Raw genomic sequence first — 16,755 nt, 5'->3', positions numbered from 1 at the left:
CCTATCCTGTTACAATATTACAAGAACCAATGAAGAGAAAAGGAAAGAGCAAACGAAAGGTGGCAAGCGGGACACTGTAACAAGGGGCAATTTACAACATTAAGTGTGACAAAATTAATGAAGCAAACCCAATCTCCAAACTCCAATACAAAACGAGGGAAATAGAGCAGCCGTGTTCACGGGTTACGTATACTTGGTAAAATAATACGATAAATGACATCGGAGTAAAGCTGAATTGCCGGGAAAAAAAAAGAGAAAACATCCGCGGGAGTCGAACTTCTCGCCTTCCGGTATGGCGTTATGAACACCCAGCGCGCTAAGCGATTACGCCATATGGCTGTCCTGGAGATTCTATGCGAAACTTAAATGTATGATTATACTGTCGTGACAGTGCTGACTGAGATGGCGCTATTCAACTTCCCACAAGTGGCCGCGTGGATTCGACCAATATACAGTTGCAAAGAACAATCGGGAATCATTCCGTACAGATTGCATTCTCATTTTCAGTTTTTAACTACAAAATTGTCGACCTGATGAGGAGATTTGAAAATATAAAATGCATGATGACTGCAGCTTATTGTCTCAGCTATAACATATTTATGTTTCAGAGGAAATGGAGCAAAATCAGATGAGGTAAAGGTGCTTAAACGTTGTCAAGTCAATGCATGGTTTGAAAAAAAATCACCTCCCTTAGACATAACACGTAAACTTGTCTGATTTTGAGTCTTTACCTTTAATCACAATTTCTAGTATGATGACGTCATCATATATCAAAACCATCACATGGACTTGAGAGGCAAATGTTCAAAGTACAACATATCTGAATTTGGGATAATATTGAGCTTAAACAACAGAGATACGAGCAAATGAATGTCAGAAACAGTACCTCAAAAAAATCAATTCCACTTTTTTTATATAAAATGACGATTTGATGACGTCATCGCGTTTCTCTGGCAATATTGATACTTGGAATGTTATTTACAATTCATATGCTTTTGTAATATGCAATAGAAATATAGGGTCAACGGACGATTTAAAGAGCTATGACGAAATAAACAAAGACATGTTTTTTCACTATATTTGCAGAAAGACGCGCGTGCGGAATTTCAACTTTGACGCCTGTGCATTCCTTTGTTATGGGTCGAAATCGATCGGAAATCAATGGATACTGTTACTCAAAGTATCAGGAATCCAAATCAGTCAAAAAAATTGCATTTCCATGTTTCTTAACCGCTCTGCGCGCGAAATTGCGCGGACGGACGCGCACGCGAGAAAATGTTTGAAACGCTTATAATTGTCTGAAACTTCGAGATTTCCCATTGGGAAGTCGTTTTGAGCCTTTTAAAATTTTGACGCGCGCTTACGCGCGCCTAATGATGACCTGGGTAACTAGCGTTAGAAAGTAAGATAGAGCGTGACCTGAACTTTATGTCCAGCGAAAATGATACAGAAATGACATCTAGTTATGAAGTTATGATTGATCATGTGACAAGGTCCGAAAATCAAAAAATGGCGCCTAGATGACGTCATAGATATGTTACTGTCATGAAAACCTTATTGTGGCTAGATATTGTTATGAGACATGTTGACTGAAAATGTCATGTCATTCCGAGATGTCATTGTTGAGATATTGACGACACAAAATGTGGCAGAAAGAAAGAAGAATAAAAAACGAGATATGAAACTCGTCACACTAAGGACGAGTTAGGTGATACGCTTGGGGTCATCAGATGTCGGTCATCCGTGATCGACAAAGAAAAGAATGTGATATAGGCACCTTGAAATTATTCAGCGTGCATGCAAATCCGTTTCTCTAACCACTCGGCCACGGGACATCCACGGAAATGGTTAGGCAAAAAAAAAAAATGTATAGATATTACAGGGGGAAAAAGTCAATGCCCACTCAACAAACGGGGCCGCGTGAACATGTATTGCATTGCTAGACGGAAATGCGGCCTTGTAACGACTGATGTCGCTATGCCATTTCTGGCGACTTGGGAAAATACGTGCCGTAGACATAAAACCTATAATCGGCTGGTTTTGATACCTTGCCTTTAATCACAATTTTCAGTGTGATGACGTCATCAAAGTACGAAACAATAAGCCAGTTCGGGGTTCCACTTTGAGCATGAGCAGAAAAAGGTCATCTGTACCAGCAGAGCATGGTGGTTTTTAAATTCACTGAGATAAGCATCTGTAATGTAATGATTATTCAACTGATCCCTATAAGTGGTGCTTGCCAGCACATCCACATGACAGCAAAAGCGGTGTCTGACAATATCAATAGAAAGAGATTGTTAATACATTCAATGCAAAATAATGAAATGGATGCTTTCCAAAATGTCAATGGAAGGATCATTCTGGTCACCTGGTCTATGCAAGTTCATCCTTTGTTTGAACATGACTGATGAATTCCATAAATTGTTACGTTGGGCAAGCTCATGCCTTCTGTCGCTTGAAACTAGTGGAGTGCCTAATCAACTGAGAAAGAAGAAAGGTCATTTGTACCCATGTGCCCATGAGCTAACCCCGAACTGGCTTATTGACATGGTCTTGAAAGACAATTTTTCAAAGTACAACACCTCCGTCGTCGTCATTACATACTATGATCGGTTTGACAAAGTCAGCCTGCAAAAGTTTGCAGCAGTCGAAGCAATGTGGTCTCCAACACAAAAAAGAGGGATATTGTGTGTGTGTGTGTGTGTGTGTGTGTGTGTGTATAGGTGCGTTTATATACGAACTTGACTTCTACATGGACGAATATGTAATACACCATTGAAGAAAAAAAAAGTAAAATAGCAAAGTATTTTGTTTCGTGATCTTGTGGGGTTCGAACCCGCACGTATGCAACCTCACTTCTCTGAGACGTCGCCTTTAATCACTCGGCCATACGTCTCGACGAGAAAATATGACGAACGTAAACTTATGTGTGTGAAAGATGAATCAGGAATCGTTTCGTCCACATTCCATTCTCATTTTCAGTTTTAAACTGCAAAATTGTCAACCTGATGAGGAGATTTCAAAGAATAAAATGCATGATTACTGCAGCTTATTGTCTCAGCTACAACATACTTTAGTTTCAGAGGAAACGAAGCAAAATCAGCTGAGATAAAGGTGCTTAAACGTTGTCAAGTCAATGCATGGTTTAAAAGAAAAATCACCTCCCATAGACATAACACGTAAACTTGTCCGATTTTGCGTCTTTACCTCTAATCACAATTTTCAGTGTGATGACGTCATCAAAGTACAAAACAATGACATGGTCTTGAAAGACAATTGTTCAAAGTACAACACCTCCGTAGTCGTCATTACTTATACTATAATCGGTTTGATAAAGTCAGCCTGCAAAATTTTGCAGCAATCGAAGCAATGTGGTCTCCAACACAAGAAAGAGGGATATTGTGTGTGTGTGTATAGGTGCGTTTCTATACGAACGTGATTTCTACATGGACGAATATGTAATACACCACTGAAGAAAAAAAAAAGTAAAATGGCTAAGTATTTTGTTTCGTGATCTTGTGGGGTTCGAACCCGCATGTGTCATGGTATACCCTACTGTAAAGTCATGTAATGTCGTTGTGTTTCTACTGTCTTGTTCTCTCCTGTATTTGTAAACAAAAAAAAAAAAAAAAAAAGTTTAATGTATTCACAAGAATCCTTTTGAGTGGTTCACAATTTACAAGCATGCTTTTCAGTGAACCTCTCAGTTCTTTCTTTCTTTTTTTATCCTCCAAACATAACTTTGTATTTTGCCGGTATGCATGTATAATTTCGTATTTGTTAACCATTATCTACCATGTAAAGTCGAATACATGCCTATGTTATATCTTCTGATACATTTCGTGTTATGTTTGACGAAAAAGAAAGAAGGAATGAAATAAATGAAATGAAAATGAAAATGAATGAATGAATGAATGTGTGCAACCTCACGTCTCTGAGACGTCGCCTTTAAGCACTCGGCCATACGTCTCGACGAGAAAATATGAGGAACGTAAACTTATGTATGTGAAAGATGAATCAGGAATCGTTTCGTCCACCTTCCATTCTCATTTTCAGTTTTAAGCTGCAAAATTGTCAACCTGATGAGAAGATTTGAAAAAAATAAAATGTATGATTACTGCAGCTTATTGTCTCAGCTACAACATACTTAAGTTTCAGAGGAAATGAAGCAAAATCAAGTGAGGTAAAAGTGCTTGAGCGTTATCGTCTATGCATGGTTAAAAAAAAAATCCCCCCATAGACATAACACATAATCTTCGCTGATTTTGATATCTTGCCTTTAATCACAACTTCTAGTATGATGACGTCATCAAATTAGAAAACATCGACATGGACTTGATAGACAATTGTTCAAAGTATAACATATTCAACGTATGTCGTCAGTTTGGTATTGACTGGACGATCAAACACAGGAACATGAGGCAGCGATTAGTAATCTTCGCTGATTTTGATATCTTGCCTTTAATCACAACTTCTAGTATGATGACGTCATCAAATTAGAAAACATCGACATGAACTTGATAGACAATTGAAGGGGTCGATGCAATATAGTGCTAACCCACACAATGTTCATTTTGAGATAATCGCTGTTGAATGTTTGGAAAGTCCATACATTGTATATTGATAAAACATGAATGCATGCATTTTTTACCATCTTATTGGTTGAATTCAAATATGATATTTTCACGGAGGTTAGAGTGAAGGATAAGGATTATGAAAATGCTTAATCGTGTCATTAATTCCCAATCAATGACATCCCTACTATAGGCATATCATAATTTCTCATCTAAAATCAATGGTCTATAGGATTCATGCACCATTACTTGTATAGTGCATAAACTTTGCTTTTTAAGCTTTGAGTGAAACGTGTCATAGCATAATTCTGTAATTCCATCAGCAGTGATTGACATAATGAAGAAGAAATATATATCACATTGAACGCTTAGAACCTAACGGGGGGGGGGGGTATTATAGCATGATACTCGGTTTTTTACTGCCCAGCTAGATGCCAACAACATCCATCACTCACGGCTACGCATAGAGAAACAGCCATGGCGAAAATAAAACTTTGCTTTCTCATAGGCACAATGACACAGAACCCCGTCAAACACACTTTTCTTGGCAGGGATGGACATGAAAAAGTTCATTACTAATACTAAACAGCGTATGCATTCCATTCATATGGAGCTAGATACCTCTATAGCAACATAAAGCCTGTCTTCAACTCCGTTGATAGAACAATGACAACCTGAAATTTCAAAGAGATGAGCGAGACGCTATATACACCTGGCCTAGAGTTAATTTATTCAGTTCTCATTCCTACTTCAAGTTGGGTTATGTTATTGTAATCATTCCCATCTGCAGTATAACAAAACCAAAGTGAGGGAAAAGGGGAGAGAAAAACGAGAGGTGGCAAAAGGAAAACTGCATGCACAACTGCAATCCATAGCATTGCGTGTGACAAGTGAAACAAATGTTTTAGTTGTTATAGCAGTGTTTTATGAGCATAAACAGACAAATAGACAGACAATGTCAAATTTAAAAACCATCAATTTAATGTCAGAGAAGATGGTAAACAAGATGCATTGAAACCGTAACTAAATCGAACATATTCAGATATAACATTCTTGAATTAAAAACAAGATAAAGAAAAATAATGTCCACGTCAGGATTAAAAAAAAAAAAAACGCCGCACGAACATGCATTATATTCTTGATGCAAAGTTCCAAGGATTGTCTCATTAATTTAAAAGCAATGATTCCCTTACCACCACCAGCACCACACCACAATGACGTCTCTAAAATCAATGGTAGCACATATCATTGTATCTTGCATTGAATTAGCTCCCTTTTCCTAAACTACCAGTGAAACGTGCCATATTATATGGTGTAATTCGATCAGTAGTGATTGACTTTAAAGAAGAAAGATAATGCAACAAATTGAATGCTTACCACATTGCTTATAGGGCTATTCCAGTTTGGTACTGATCTGTTCTATTCTCCCAGATGCCAACAACACATATCACCTATGGCTAAACTAGTGAAACAGCCATGACGAAAATAAACGACAGAGAACCCTGTCAAAATCACTACACTAATTGGAAAGGTATTGCCCGAAATTCCTCATATAATATGAAGCAATATCAAGTCACTTCCTTCCCTGCCTGTCTTTAACTCCGTTTTTGTCAAACAATAACAACCTGGAATTCTAAACAGATAAGCGAGACGCCATACACCTGGACTAGAGTTAATTAATTCAGTTCCCATTCCTGTTAGTTATGTAAACGTACACGTTCCTAAATATCCTGCTACAGTATAACAAGAACAAAATCTAAATGAAGAGAAAAGGAAAGAGAAAAAGAATGGTAGCAAGCGTGGCACTGTTTCAAGGGGCAATTTACAACATTACGCGTGACAAAATTAATGAAGCAAACCCAACCTCCAAACTCCAATACAAAACAAGGGAAATAGAGTAGCTGTGTTCATGACATCAGAGTGAAGCTGAACTGCTGAAAAAAAGAAAAGAAAAAAGAAATAAAAGGAAAAAGTCCTGCGGGACTCGATTAACTTCTCTCCTTCCGGTCGGGCATTATAAACACGCAGCGTGCTAAGCGATTCTGCCACACGGAAGATCCGAAGATCCTGTGCGAAACTTAAATCTATCTATGTATGCTATACACAACACAAATTTACATTGATATTCAGTTTTTTGGCGATATACGTCAAGTGACTGATAGCGCTGTTCAACTTCCCACGAGTGGCCGCGTGGATTCGATCAATATACAGTTACAAAGATAAATCGGGAATCGTTTCGACCAGATTCCATTCTCATTTTCAGTGATCGACAACGAAAATAATGTTAAGTAGCGACTTGAAGTATAATATAATATTGAGAAATATTCGTGAAGTCCAATTCTTTATGCAGTCCTACATAATTCAGATGAAATTGTTTCTGTCATGCAACCAATTGAAAATTTCGTGTGGTGTCGGCGTGTCCAAGTAAGTTGATTGGAAAGGATATGTGAATGAATATTTACCAATAGGTCTTTATATTGTAAAAAAAAAAAATCAAACATGGCCATGCGGTCTTTTAAGAGCCATCTTCACTTTAACATTTGTAATTTCAAGTCCAAGTTGCCAGTCAAAGCAATGTGGTCTCCAACACAAAACAAGGGGATAGTGTGTGTGTGTGTGTGTGTGTGTGTGTGTGTGTGTGTACGTTTACATGAAAACGTGATTTCTACATGGACGAAGGTGAATACTCCATAAAAGAAAAAAAGCAAAAGATGTAAGTATTTTGTTTCGTGTTCTTATGGGGTTCGAACCCGTACGTGTGCAACCTCACGTATCTTGTGACGTCGCCTTTATCCTCTCGGCCATACGTCTCGACGAGAAAATATGAGGAATGTAAACTTATGTATGTGAAAGATGAATCAGGAATCGTTTCGTCCACATTCCATTCGCATTTTCAGTTTTTAGCTGCAAAATTATCAACCTGATGAGGAGATTTGAAAAAATAAAATGCATGATTACTGCAGCTTATTGTCTGAGCTACCACATACTTAAGTTTCAGAGGAAATGGAGCAAAATCAGCTGAAATAAAGGTGGTGAAACGTTGTCAAGTCAATGCATGGTTTAAAAAAAAAAAATCACCTCCCTTAGACATAACACGTCAACTTGTCTGATTTTGAGTCTTTACCTTTAATCACAATTTGAAGTATGATGGTAAGTCTTCTCGAACTAAGAGTGTGGAACGGAAGCTTCTACGTGAAAGATGAATCATGACGATCACCCGTGACCGACACATCTTTAAAGGGATCAGTTATTAGAGGTGGAAGACCTCGTGCCAAGATATTGTTTCAGCAATTCCAAAGCAATGATACCCTTACATTTAGGTATACCATAATTTCCCTCTGAAATCATTGGTATTATTCATGTACAATTGCTTGCCTTGTCCATAAACTTTGCTTTATAAACTTTCAGTGAAAGGTGTTATAACATAATTCTGTAACGCCATTAGCAGTGATTGACTACATAAATAAAGATATATCAAATTGAACGCTTAGCGCGTATAAAAGGGGGATTTTAGCCTGATGTTGTGTTATTCACTGCTCAGATACCAACAACACTCATCACCTACGGTTACGTATAGAGAAATAGCCATGGCGAAAATAAGGTTTTCCTTTTCTTTGGCAGATAGACACACAACCCCTTTGAACACACTATAATTGACATGGAGGGACATGAAAAAGTTCATTACTACTACTAAACAGTGATGCCTTCTACTCATGTGGCACAAGATACCTCTATAGCAGCATAAAACCTGTCTACAATTCCGTTATTGGGTCAAACAATAGCAACCTGGAATTTCAAAGAGACGAGCGAGACGCCATACACCTGTCCTAGAGTTAATTTATTCAGTTGCCATTCCTGCTCCAGTTGAGTTATGTAAATTATTTTCCGACCTGTCTTGTGCAGTGTAACAGGAACAAACGTAGAGAAAAGGAAAGAGAAAACGAAAGGTGGCAAGCGGGGCACTGTATATCAAGGGCAATTTACAACATTACGTATGATAAATGAAGCAAATCCAACCTCCAGCCTCCGACAAAAAAAAAAAAAAAAAGGGAACTTGAGTGACTGTGTGTCGTGGGGTAATGACATCGGAATGAGGCTGAACTGCCAAAAGAAAAACAAAGAAAGAGAGAGAGAGAAAAAAAAAATAATAGCGTCCTGCGGGTCCCGAACATCTCGTCCTAAGGTAGTGCATAATGACCATGCAGCGCGCTAAGCGACTATAAAGCCACACGGCTGTCCCGAAGATTGGATGTGAAATTCATATCTTTATATCATTTACAACATGAAAAAGTTCATTACTACTACTAAACAGTGATGCCTTCCATTCATGTGGCACAAGATACCTCTATAGCAACATAAAACCTGTCTACAACTCCGTTATTGGGTCAAACAATAACAACCTGGAATTTCAAAGAGATGAGCGAGACGCCATACACCTGGACTAGAGTTAATCAATTCAGCTCCCATTCCTGCCAGTTATCTAAACGTACATGTTCCTACCTATCCTGTTACAATATTACAAGAACCAATGAAGAGAAAAGGAAAGAGCAAACGAAAAGGTGGCAAGCGGGACACTGTAACAAGGGGCAATTTACAACATCTCCAAACTCCAATACAAAACGAGGGAAATAGAGCAGCCGTGTTCACGGGTTACGTATACTTGGTAAAATAATACGATAAATGACATCGGAGTAAAGCTGAATTGCCGGAAAAAAAAAAAAAAAAAGAAAGAGAAAACTTCCGCGGGAGTCGAACTTCTCGCCTTCCGGTATGGCGTTATGAACACCCAGCGCGCTAAGCGATTACGCCATATGGCTGTCCTGGAGATTCTATGCGAAACTTAAATGTATGATTATACTGTCGTGACAGTGCTGACTGAGATGGCGCTATTCAACTTCCCACAAGTGGCCGCGTGGATTCGACCAATATACAGTTGCAAAGAACAATCGGGAATCATTCCGTACAGATTGCATTCTCATTTTCAGTTTTTAACTACAAAATTGTCGACCTGATGAGGAGATTTGAAAATATAAAATGCATGATGACTGCAGCTTATTGTCTCAGCTACAACATATTTATGTTTCAGAGGAAATGGAGCAAAATCAGATGAGGTAAAGGTGCTTAAACGTTGTCAAGTCAATGCATGGTTTGAAAAAAAATCACCTCCCATAGACATAACACGTAAACTTGTCTGATTTTGAGTCTTTACCTTTAATCACAATTTCTAGTATGATGACGTCATCATATATCAAAACCATCACATGGACTTGAGAGGCAAATGTTCAAAGTACAACATATCTGAATTTGGGATAATATTGAGCTTAAACAACAGAGATACGAGCAAATGAATGTCAGAAACAGTACCTCAAAAAAATCAATTCCACTTTTTTTATATAAAATGACGATTTGATGACGTCATCGCGTTTCTCTGGCAATATTGATACTTGGAATGTTATTTACAATTCATATGCTTTTGTAATATGCAATAGAAATATAGGGTCAACGGACGATTTAAAGAGCTATGACGAAATAAACAAAGACATGTTTTTTCACTATATTTGCAGAAAGACGCGCGTGCGGAATTTCAACTTTGACGCCTGTGCATTCCTTTGTTATGGGTCGAAATCGATCGGAAATCAATGGATACTGTTACTCAAAGTATCAGGAATCCAAATCAGTCAAAAAAATTGCATTTCCATGTTTCTTAAGCGCTCTGCGCGCGAAATTGCGCGGACGGACGCGCACGCGAGAAAATGTTTGAAACGCTTATAATTGTCTGAAACTTCGAGATTTCCCATTGGGAAGTCGTTTTGAGCCTTTTAAAATTTTGACGCGCGCTTACGCGCGCCTAATGATGACCTGGGTAACTAGCGTTAGAAAGTAAGATAGAGCGTGACCTGAACTTTATGTCCAGCGAAAATGATACAGAAATGACATCTAGTTATGAAGTTATGATTGATCATGTGACAAGGTCCGAAAATCACAAAATGGCGCCTAGATGACGTCATAGATATGTTACTGTCATGAAAACCTTATTGTGGCTAGATATTGTTATGAGACATGTTGACTGAAAATGTCATGTCATTCCGTGATGTCATTGTTGAGATATTGACGACACAAAATGTGGCAGAAAGAAAGAAGAACGAGACATGAAAACTCGTCACATTGAGGACGAGTTAGGTGATACGCTTGTGGTCATCAGATGACGGTCATCTGTGATCGACAAAGAAAAGAATGTGATATAGGCACCTTGAACTTATATTGAGCGTGCATGCGAAACCGTTTCTGTAACCACTCGGCCACGGGTCATCCACGGAAATGGTAAGACAAAAAAAAACAACAATGTATAGATATAACAGGGGGAAAGTCAATGCCCACTCAACTAACGTGGCCTGGTGAACATCTATTGCATTGCTAGACGGAGAAGCGGCCCTGTAACGACTGAGGTCACTATGCCATTTCTGGCAACTTGGGAAAAATACGTCCCGCAGACATAAAACCTATAATCGGCTGGTTTTGATACCTTGCCTTTAATCACAATTTTCAGTGTAATGACGTCATCAAATTACAAAACAATGACATCGTCTTGAAAGACAATTGTTCAAAGTACAACACCTCAGTCGTCGTCATTACATACTATGATCGGTTTGACAAAGTCAACCTGCAAAATGTTGCTGCAGTCGAAGCAATGTGGTCTCCAACACACAAAAAAGAGGGATATGGCGTGTGTGTGTGTCTGTGTGTGTGTATAGGTGCGTTTATATACGAACGTGATTTCTACATGGACGAATATGAAATACAAAATTGAAGAAAAAAAGTAAAATAAAAAAAAAATGTTTCGTGATCTTGTGGGGTTCGAACCCGCAATCTCACGTCTCTGAGACGGCGCCTTTAACCACTCGGCCATACGTCTCGACGAGAAAATATGGGGAACGTAAACTTATGTATGTGAAAGATACATGGGGAATCGTTTTGTCCACATTCCATTTTCATTTTCAGTTTTAAACTGCAAAATTGTCAATCTGATGAGGAGATTTCAAAGAATAAAATGCATGATTACTGCAGCTTATTGTCTCAGCTACAACATATTAAAGTTTCAGAGGAAATGAAGCAAAATCAGCTGAGATAAAGGTGCTTAAACGTTGTTAAGTCAATTGATGCTTTTAAAAAAAATCACCTCCCATAGACAATACACGTAAACTTGTCCGATTTTGCGTCTTTACCTTTAATCACAATTTAAGGTATGATGACGTCATCAAATATCAAAAGCATGACATGGACTTAAAAGGCAAATGTTCAAAGTACAACATACCTGAATTTGGGATAATATTGAGCTTAAACAACAGAGATACGAGCAAATGAATGTCAGAAACAGTACCTTAAAAAAATTAATTCCACTTTTTTGATTTCAGATGACGATATGATGACGTCATATTTTAATTATGGAAATAATGATACTTGAAACGTTATTTTCAATTCATATGCTTTTGTAATATGCAATAAAAACATAGGGTCACCTGACGTTTTAAAGAGCTATGGCGAAATAAACAAAGACATGTTTTTTCACTATATTTGCACATAGATGCGCACGCGAAATTTCAACTTTGACGCCAGTGCATTGCTTTGTTATTTGTCAAAATCTATCAGAAATCAATGGATATTGTTACTCAAAGTATCAGGAATCCAGATCAGTCAAAAAATGTGCATTTTCATGTTACTGACGCGCTGTGCGCGCGAAAATGCGCGGACGGACGCGCACGCGCAAAATTGTTTGAAACGCTTAAAATTGTCTGAAACTTCGAGATTTCCCATTGGAAAGTTGTTTTGAGCCTTTTAAATGTTTGACGCGCGCTTACGCGTCCTAGATGACGTCCTAGGTAATTAGCATCTGAGAAAGAAAGATAGAGCGTGACCTGAACTTTATGTCCACAAAAACTGATACAGAAAGGACCTTTAGTTATGAAGTTATGATCGATCATGTAACATGGTCCGAAAATCACAAAATGGCGCCTAGATGACGTCATAGATACGTTACTGTCATGAAAACCTTATTGTGGCTAGATATTGTCATGAGACATGTTGACTGAAAATGTCATGTTACTCCGTAATGTCATTCTTGAGATATTGACGACACAAAATAGGCCAGAAAGAAAGAAGAATAAGAAACGAGACATGAAAACTCGTCACATTGAGGACGAGTTAGGTGATACGCTTGTGGTCATCAGATGACGGTCATCTGTGATCGACAAAGAAAAGAATGTGATATAGGCACCTTGAAGTTATATTGAGCGTGCATAACCACTCGGCCACGGGTCATCCACGGAAATGGTAAGACAAAAAAAAAAAGAAATGTATAGATATAACAGGGGGAAAGTCAATGCCCACTCAACTAACGTGGCCTGGTGAACATCTATATCATTGCTAGACGGAGAAGCGGCCCTGTAACGACTGAGGTCACTATGCCATTTCTGGCAACTTGGGAAAAATACGTCCCGCAGACATAAAACCTATAATCGGCTGGTTTTGATACCTTGCCTTTAATCACAATTTTCAGTGTAATGACGTCATCAAATTACAAAACAATGACATCGTCTTGAAAGACAATTGTTCAAAGTACAACACCTCAGTCGTCGTCATTACATACTATGATCGGTTTGACAAAGTCAACCTGCAAAATGTTGCTGCAGTCGAAGCAATGTGGTCTCCAACACACAAAAAAGAGGGATATGGCGTGTGTGTGTGTCTGTGTGTGTGTATAGGTGCGTTTATATACGAACGTGATTTCTACATGGACGAATATGTAATACAAAATTGAAGAAAAAAAAGTAAAATAAAAAAAAAAATGTTTCGTGATCTTGTGGGGTTCGAACCCGCAATCTCACGTCTCTGAGACGGCGCCTTTAACCACTCGGCCATACGTCTCGACGAGAAAATATGGGGAACGTAAACTTATGTATGTGAAAGATACATGGGGAATCGTTTAGTCCACATTCCATTTTCATTTTCAGTTTTAAACTGCAAAATTGTCAATCTGATGAGGAGATTTCAAAGAATAAAATGCATGATTACTGCAGCTTATTGTCTCAGCTACAACATATTAAAGTTTCAGAGGAAATGAAGCAAAATCAGCTGAGATAAAGGTGCTTAAACGTTGTTAAGTCAATTGATGCTTTTAAAAAAAATCACCTCCCATAGACAATACACGTAAACTTGTCCGATTTTGCGTCTTTACCTTTAATCACAATTTAAGGTATGATGACGTCATCAAATATCAAAAGCATGACATGGACTTAAAAGGCAAATGTTCAAAGTACAACATATCTGAATTTGGGATAATATTGAGCTTAAACAACAGAGATACGAGCAAATGAATGTCAGAAACAGTACCTTAAAAAAATTAATTCCACTTTTTTGATTTCAGATGACGATATGATGACGTCATATTGTAATTATGGAAATAATGATACTTGAAACGTTATTTTCAATTCATATGCTTTTGTAATATGCAAGAAAAACATAGGGTCACCTGACGATTTAAAGAGCTATGGCGAAATAAACAAAGACATGTTTTTTCACTATATTTGCACATAGATGCGCACGCGAAATTTCAACTTTGACGCCAGTGCATTGCTTTGTTATTTGTCAAAATCGATCAGAAATCAATGGATATTGTTACTCAAAGTATCAGGAATCCAGATCAGTCAAAAAATGTGCATTTTCATGTTACTGACGCGCTGTGCGCGCGAAAATGCGCGGACGGACGCGCACGCGCAAAATTGTTTGAAACGCTTAAAATTGTCTGAAACTTCGAGATTTCCCATTGGAAAGTTGTTTTGAGCCTTTTAAATGTTTGACGCGCGCTTACGCGTCCTAGATGACGTCCTAGGTAATTAGCATCAGAGAAAGAAAGATAGAGCGTGACCTGAACTTTATGTCCACAAAAACTGATACAGAAAGGACCTTTAGTTATGAAGTTATGATCGATCATGTAACATGGTCCGAAAATCACAAAATGGCGCCTAGATGACGTCATAGATACGTTACTGTCATGAAAACCTTATTGTGGCTAGATATTGTCATGAGACATGTTGACTGAAAATGTCATGTTACTCCTTAATGTCATTCTTGAGATATTGACGACACAAAATAGGCCAGAAAGAAAGAAGAATAAGAAAAAAGACAGATTTTGACAATCACAATAGGTGATACGCTAAAAGCGTATCACCTAAAAAGACAGATTTTGACAATCACAATAGGTGATACGCTAAAAGCGTATCACCTAATAAAAAAAAAGAGAAATTTTGACAATTACAATAGGTGATACGCTGATAGCGTATCACCTAAAAAGAGAAATTTTGACAATTACAATAGCACCTAAAAATAAAGAGAGATTTTGACAATCACAATAGGTGATACGCTGATAGCGTATCACCTAATTATCGGTTCTGTTCTTGAAATAAATGGGTTTCAAGTTTCTTTTTGAAAATGTAAATGACAACTCTAGTGGCACTGTAGAAAAGCCCAGAGGAAATTTGACAACTGGTCAGCTCGCCGATGACTCCACATTATGCATGTATACAGTGGGGTTCAGTAAGGGGTCATGGATGCAAGACCTAGCCTGCTATGAGAAGAAAAAAACACAAATCCACAGCACGAACAAGCACATTAAGAAGCAAGTTTCTTATCTTCTTGTATCTTTTTTATACACTAATCGCATTGCACAAATTGCAGCTGATTTAAAATGTGTTTCTCCATCATGTCCATGTCTTATTCTAAAACCTGGAATGATCAGCTAGTTAAGGATATGTTGTTAAAAGAAATGAATATAAACGCAAAGCTTTGTATAAGCCTGTTACATGCTACAGCTCCATCAAAAAGGAGTGTGTTGTTTTTTGTTTTTTTTTTATCGTCAACCACTAACGCAACAGGACGCATCTTCTTGTTCTTATACATCTTCTATACTCCTAACCAATGGTGTTCAAAACCACAGAACATTGTGTACTATACCTTTGCGCCGATCTGGTTTCCACACTGGCCTGCCTGAATGTGTACAATTTCGCGCATTTTGATGAAAATTTTTCCTAGATCTGCGAGATGTCAAAAAAGCGAGGAGAGGATAGCTTGATGAGATGTGGCTTCCCTGGCGGCTTCCCTCTGATAGTGTGCAGATGGTGGCCGTGAATCGGGTTACCTGCGTTCGAGCGCGGAAGGCAAGTAGCCGTTCGCTCATCTAAGGGGCGGTCGTTCACTCTGTGTGTCGCTTTCTACCTCATTATTAATACAAATTCAACCGGCTGCGAAGCGTAAAAAAAGGCAACCCGCATTTCGAGGGACCGTCTCAGAAGCGTTTACGATTTAGATTGTTTGATTTCCTCCTCCTCCTCCTCCTCCTCCTCTCTCTCTCTCTCTCTCTCTCCTTCTCTCCATCTGTCCCCTCTCTCCCTCCCTCTCTCACTCCTTCTCCCTCATCTCTCTGATTTATTATAATGGATGCATTTTATGCTATATTCATCAATAATAGATTTACACAGTGCAGAAATAAAAGTAAGCGTCATCTTTAACCCTATAAAGCCCAAGGGGGGGGGGGCACATTGTGCCCCCTACCATATTTTCGTTTGCCACTCCTACACCCTTTTCTCGATTTCAACCAAATTTGGTGACTTTTCCAAAAATCTTATTGTGAATATTTTGATATATAATTTAGCTATGTCCGATATTGCTGGTTGCCATGGCAACCGTAAACTGACAACCATGTTCGTCAGATTTTGAATGATTTTCTGTTCCAATTTCACTTAACAATATAATAATGGATGAAATGGGGGTTTTCTTGACTGTAATTTGCTGAAGGGCCAAAATGTGAAGTAATTATGGTTGTGAATTACCCTGAAATGGTCTTCTTATTATTTCCTTTATTTTTTATACGATATAGGCATCAAACAATAGATATAATAGAAATAATCGAAAAAATACAGCATTTTCCAAAGACTACCGTTTTATTTTTGGGTTATCTTCACACAAGCTTTGCCTGTAATATCATCTTTTTTTATCATACTATCAATCTGCAAACTTAAAATTTCAATATTTTGGAAATATGAAATGTCATACCAATATATGTACCCATTCCAAGCAATACATCATAGGTTTCATATATTTCTTTATATTGTAACGAGTAGCACCCCCA

At 38.1% G+C, this 16,755-nt stretch overlaps 1 protein-coding gene across 1 annotated transcript in view; it reads right to left on the bottom strand.

The window, feature by feature from the left end:
- Positions 1-15,812, bottom strand: part of LOC140238871 (tubulin beta-4B chain-like) — a 41,726-nt gene extending 25,914 nt beyond the window's left edge. The window contains exon 1 of the mRNA XM_072318769.1: positions 15,582-15,812. Within this exon, the coding sequence (XP_072174870.1) occupies positions 15,582-15,638 (57 nt within the window). The 5' untranslated portion in view covers positions 15,639-15,812. The remainder of the gene's footprint in view (positions 1-15,581) is intronic.
- Positions 15,813-16,755: the final 943 nt, after the last annotated feature.

The sequence above is a fragment of the Diadema setosum genome, chromosome 15, assembly GCF_964275005.1.
Source record: "Diadema setosum chromosome 15, eeDiaSeto1, whole genome shotgun sequence".
Taxonomy (NCBI): Eukaryota; Metazoa; Echinodermata; class Echinoidea; order Diadematoida; family Diadematidae; genus Diadema; species Diadema setosum.
This window is presented reverse-complemented; position numbering and strand designations above follow the sequence as displayed.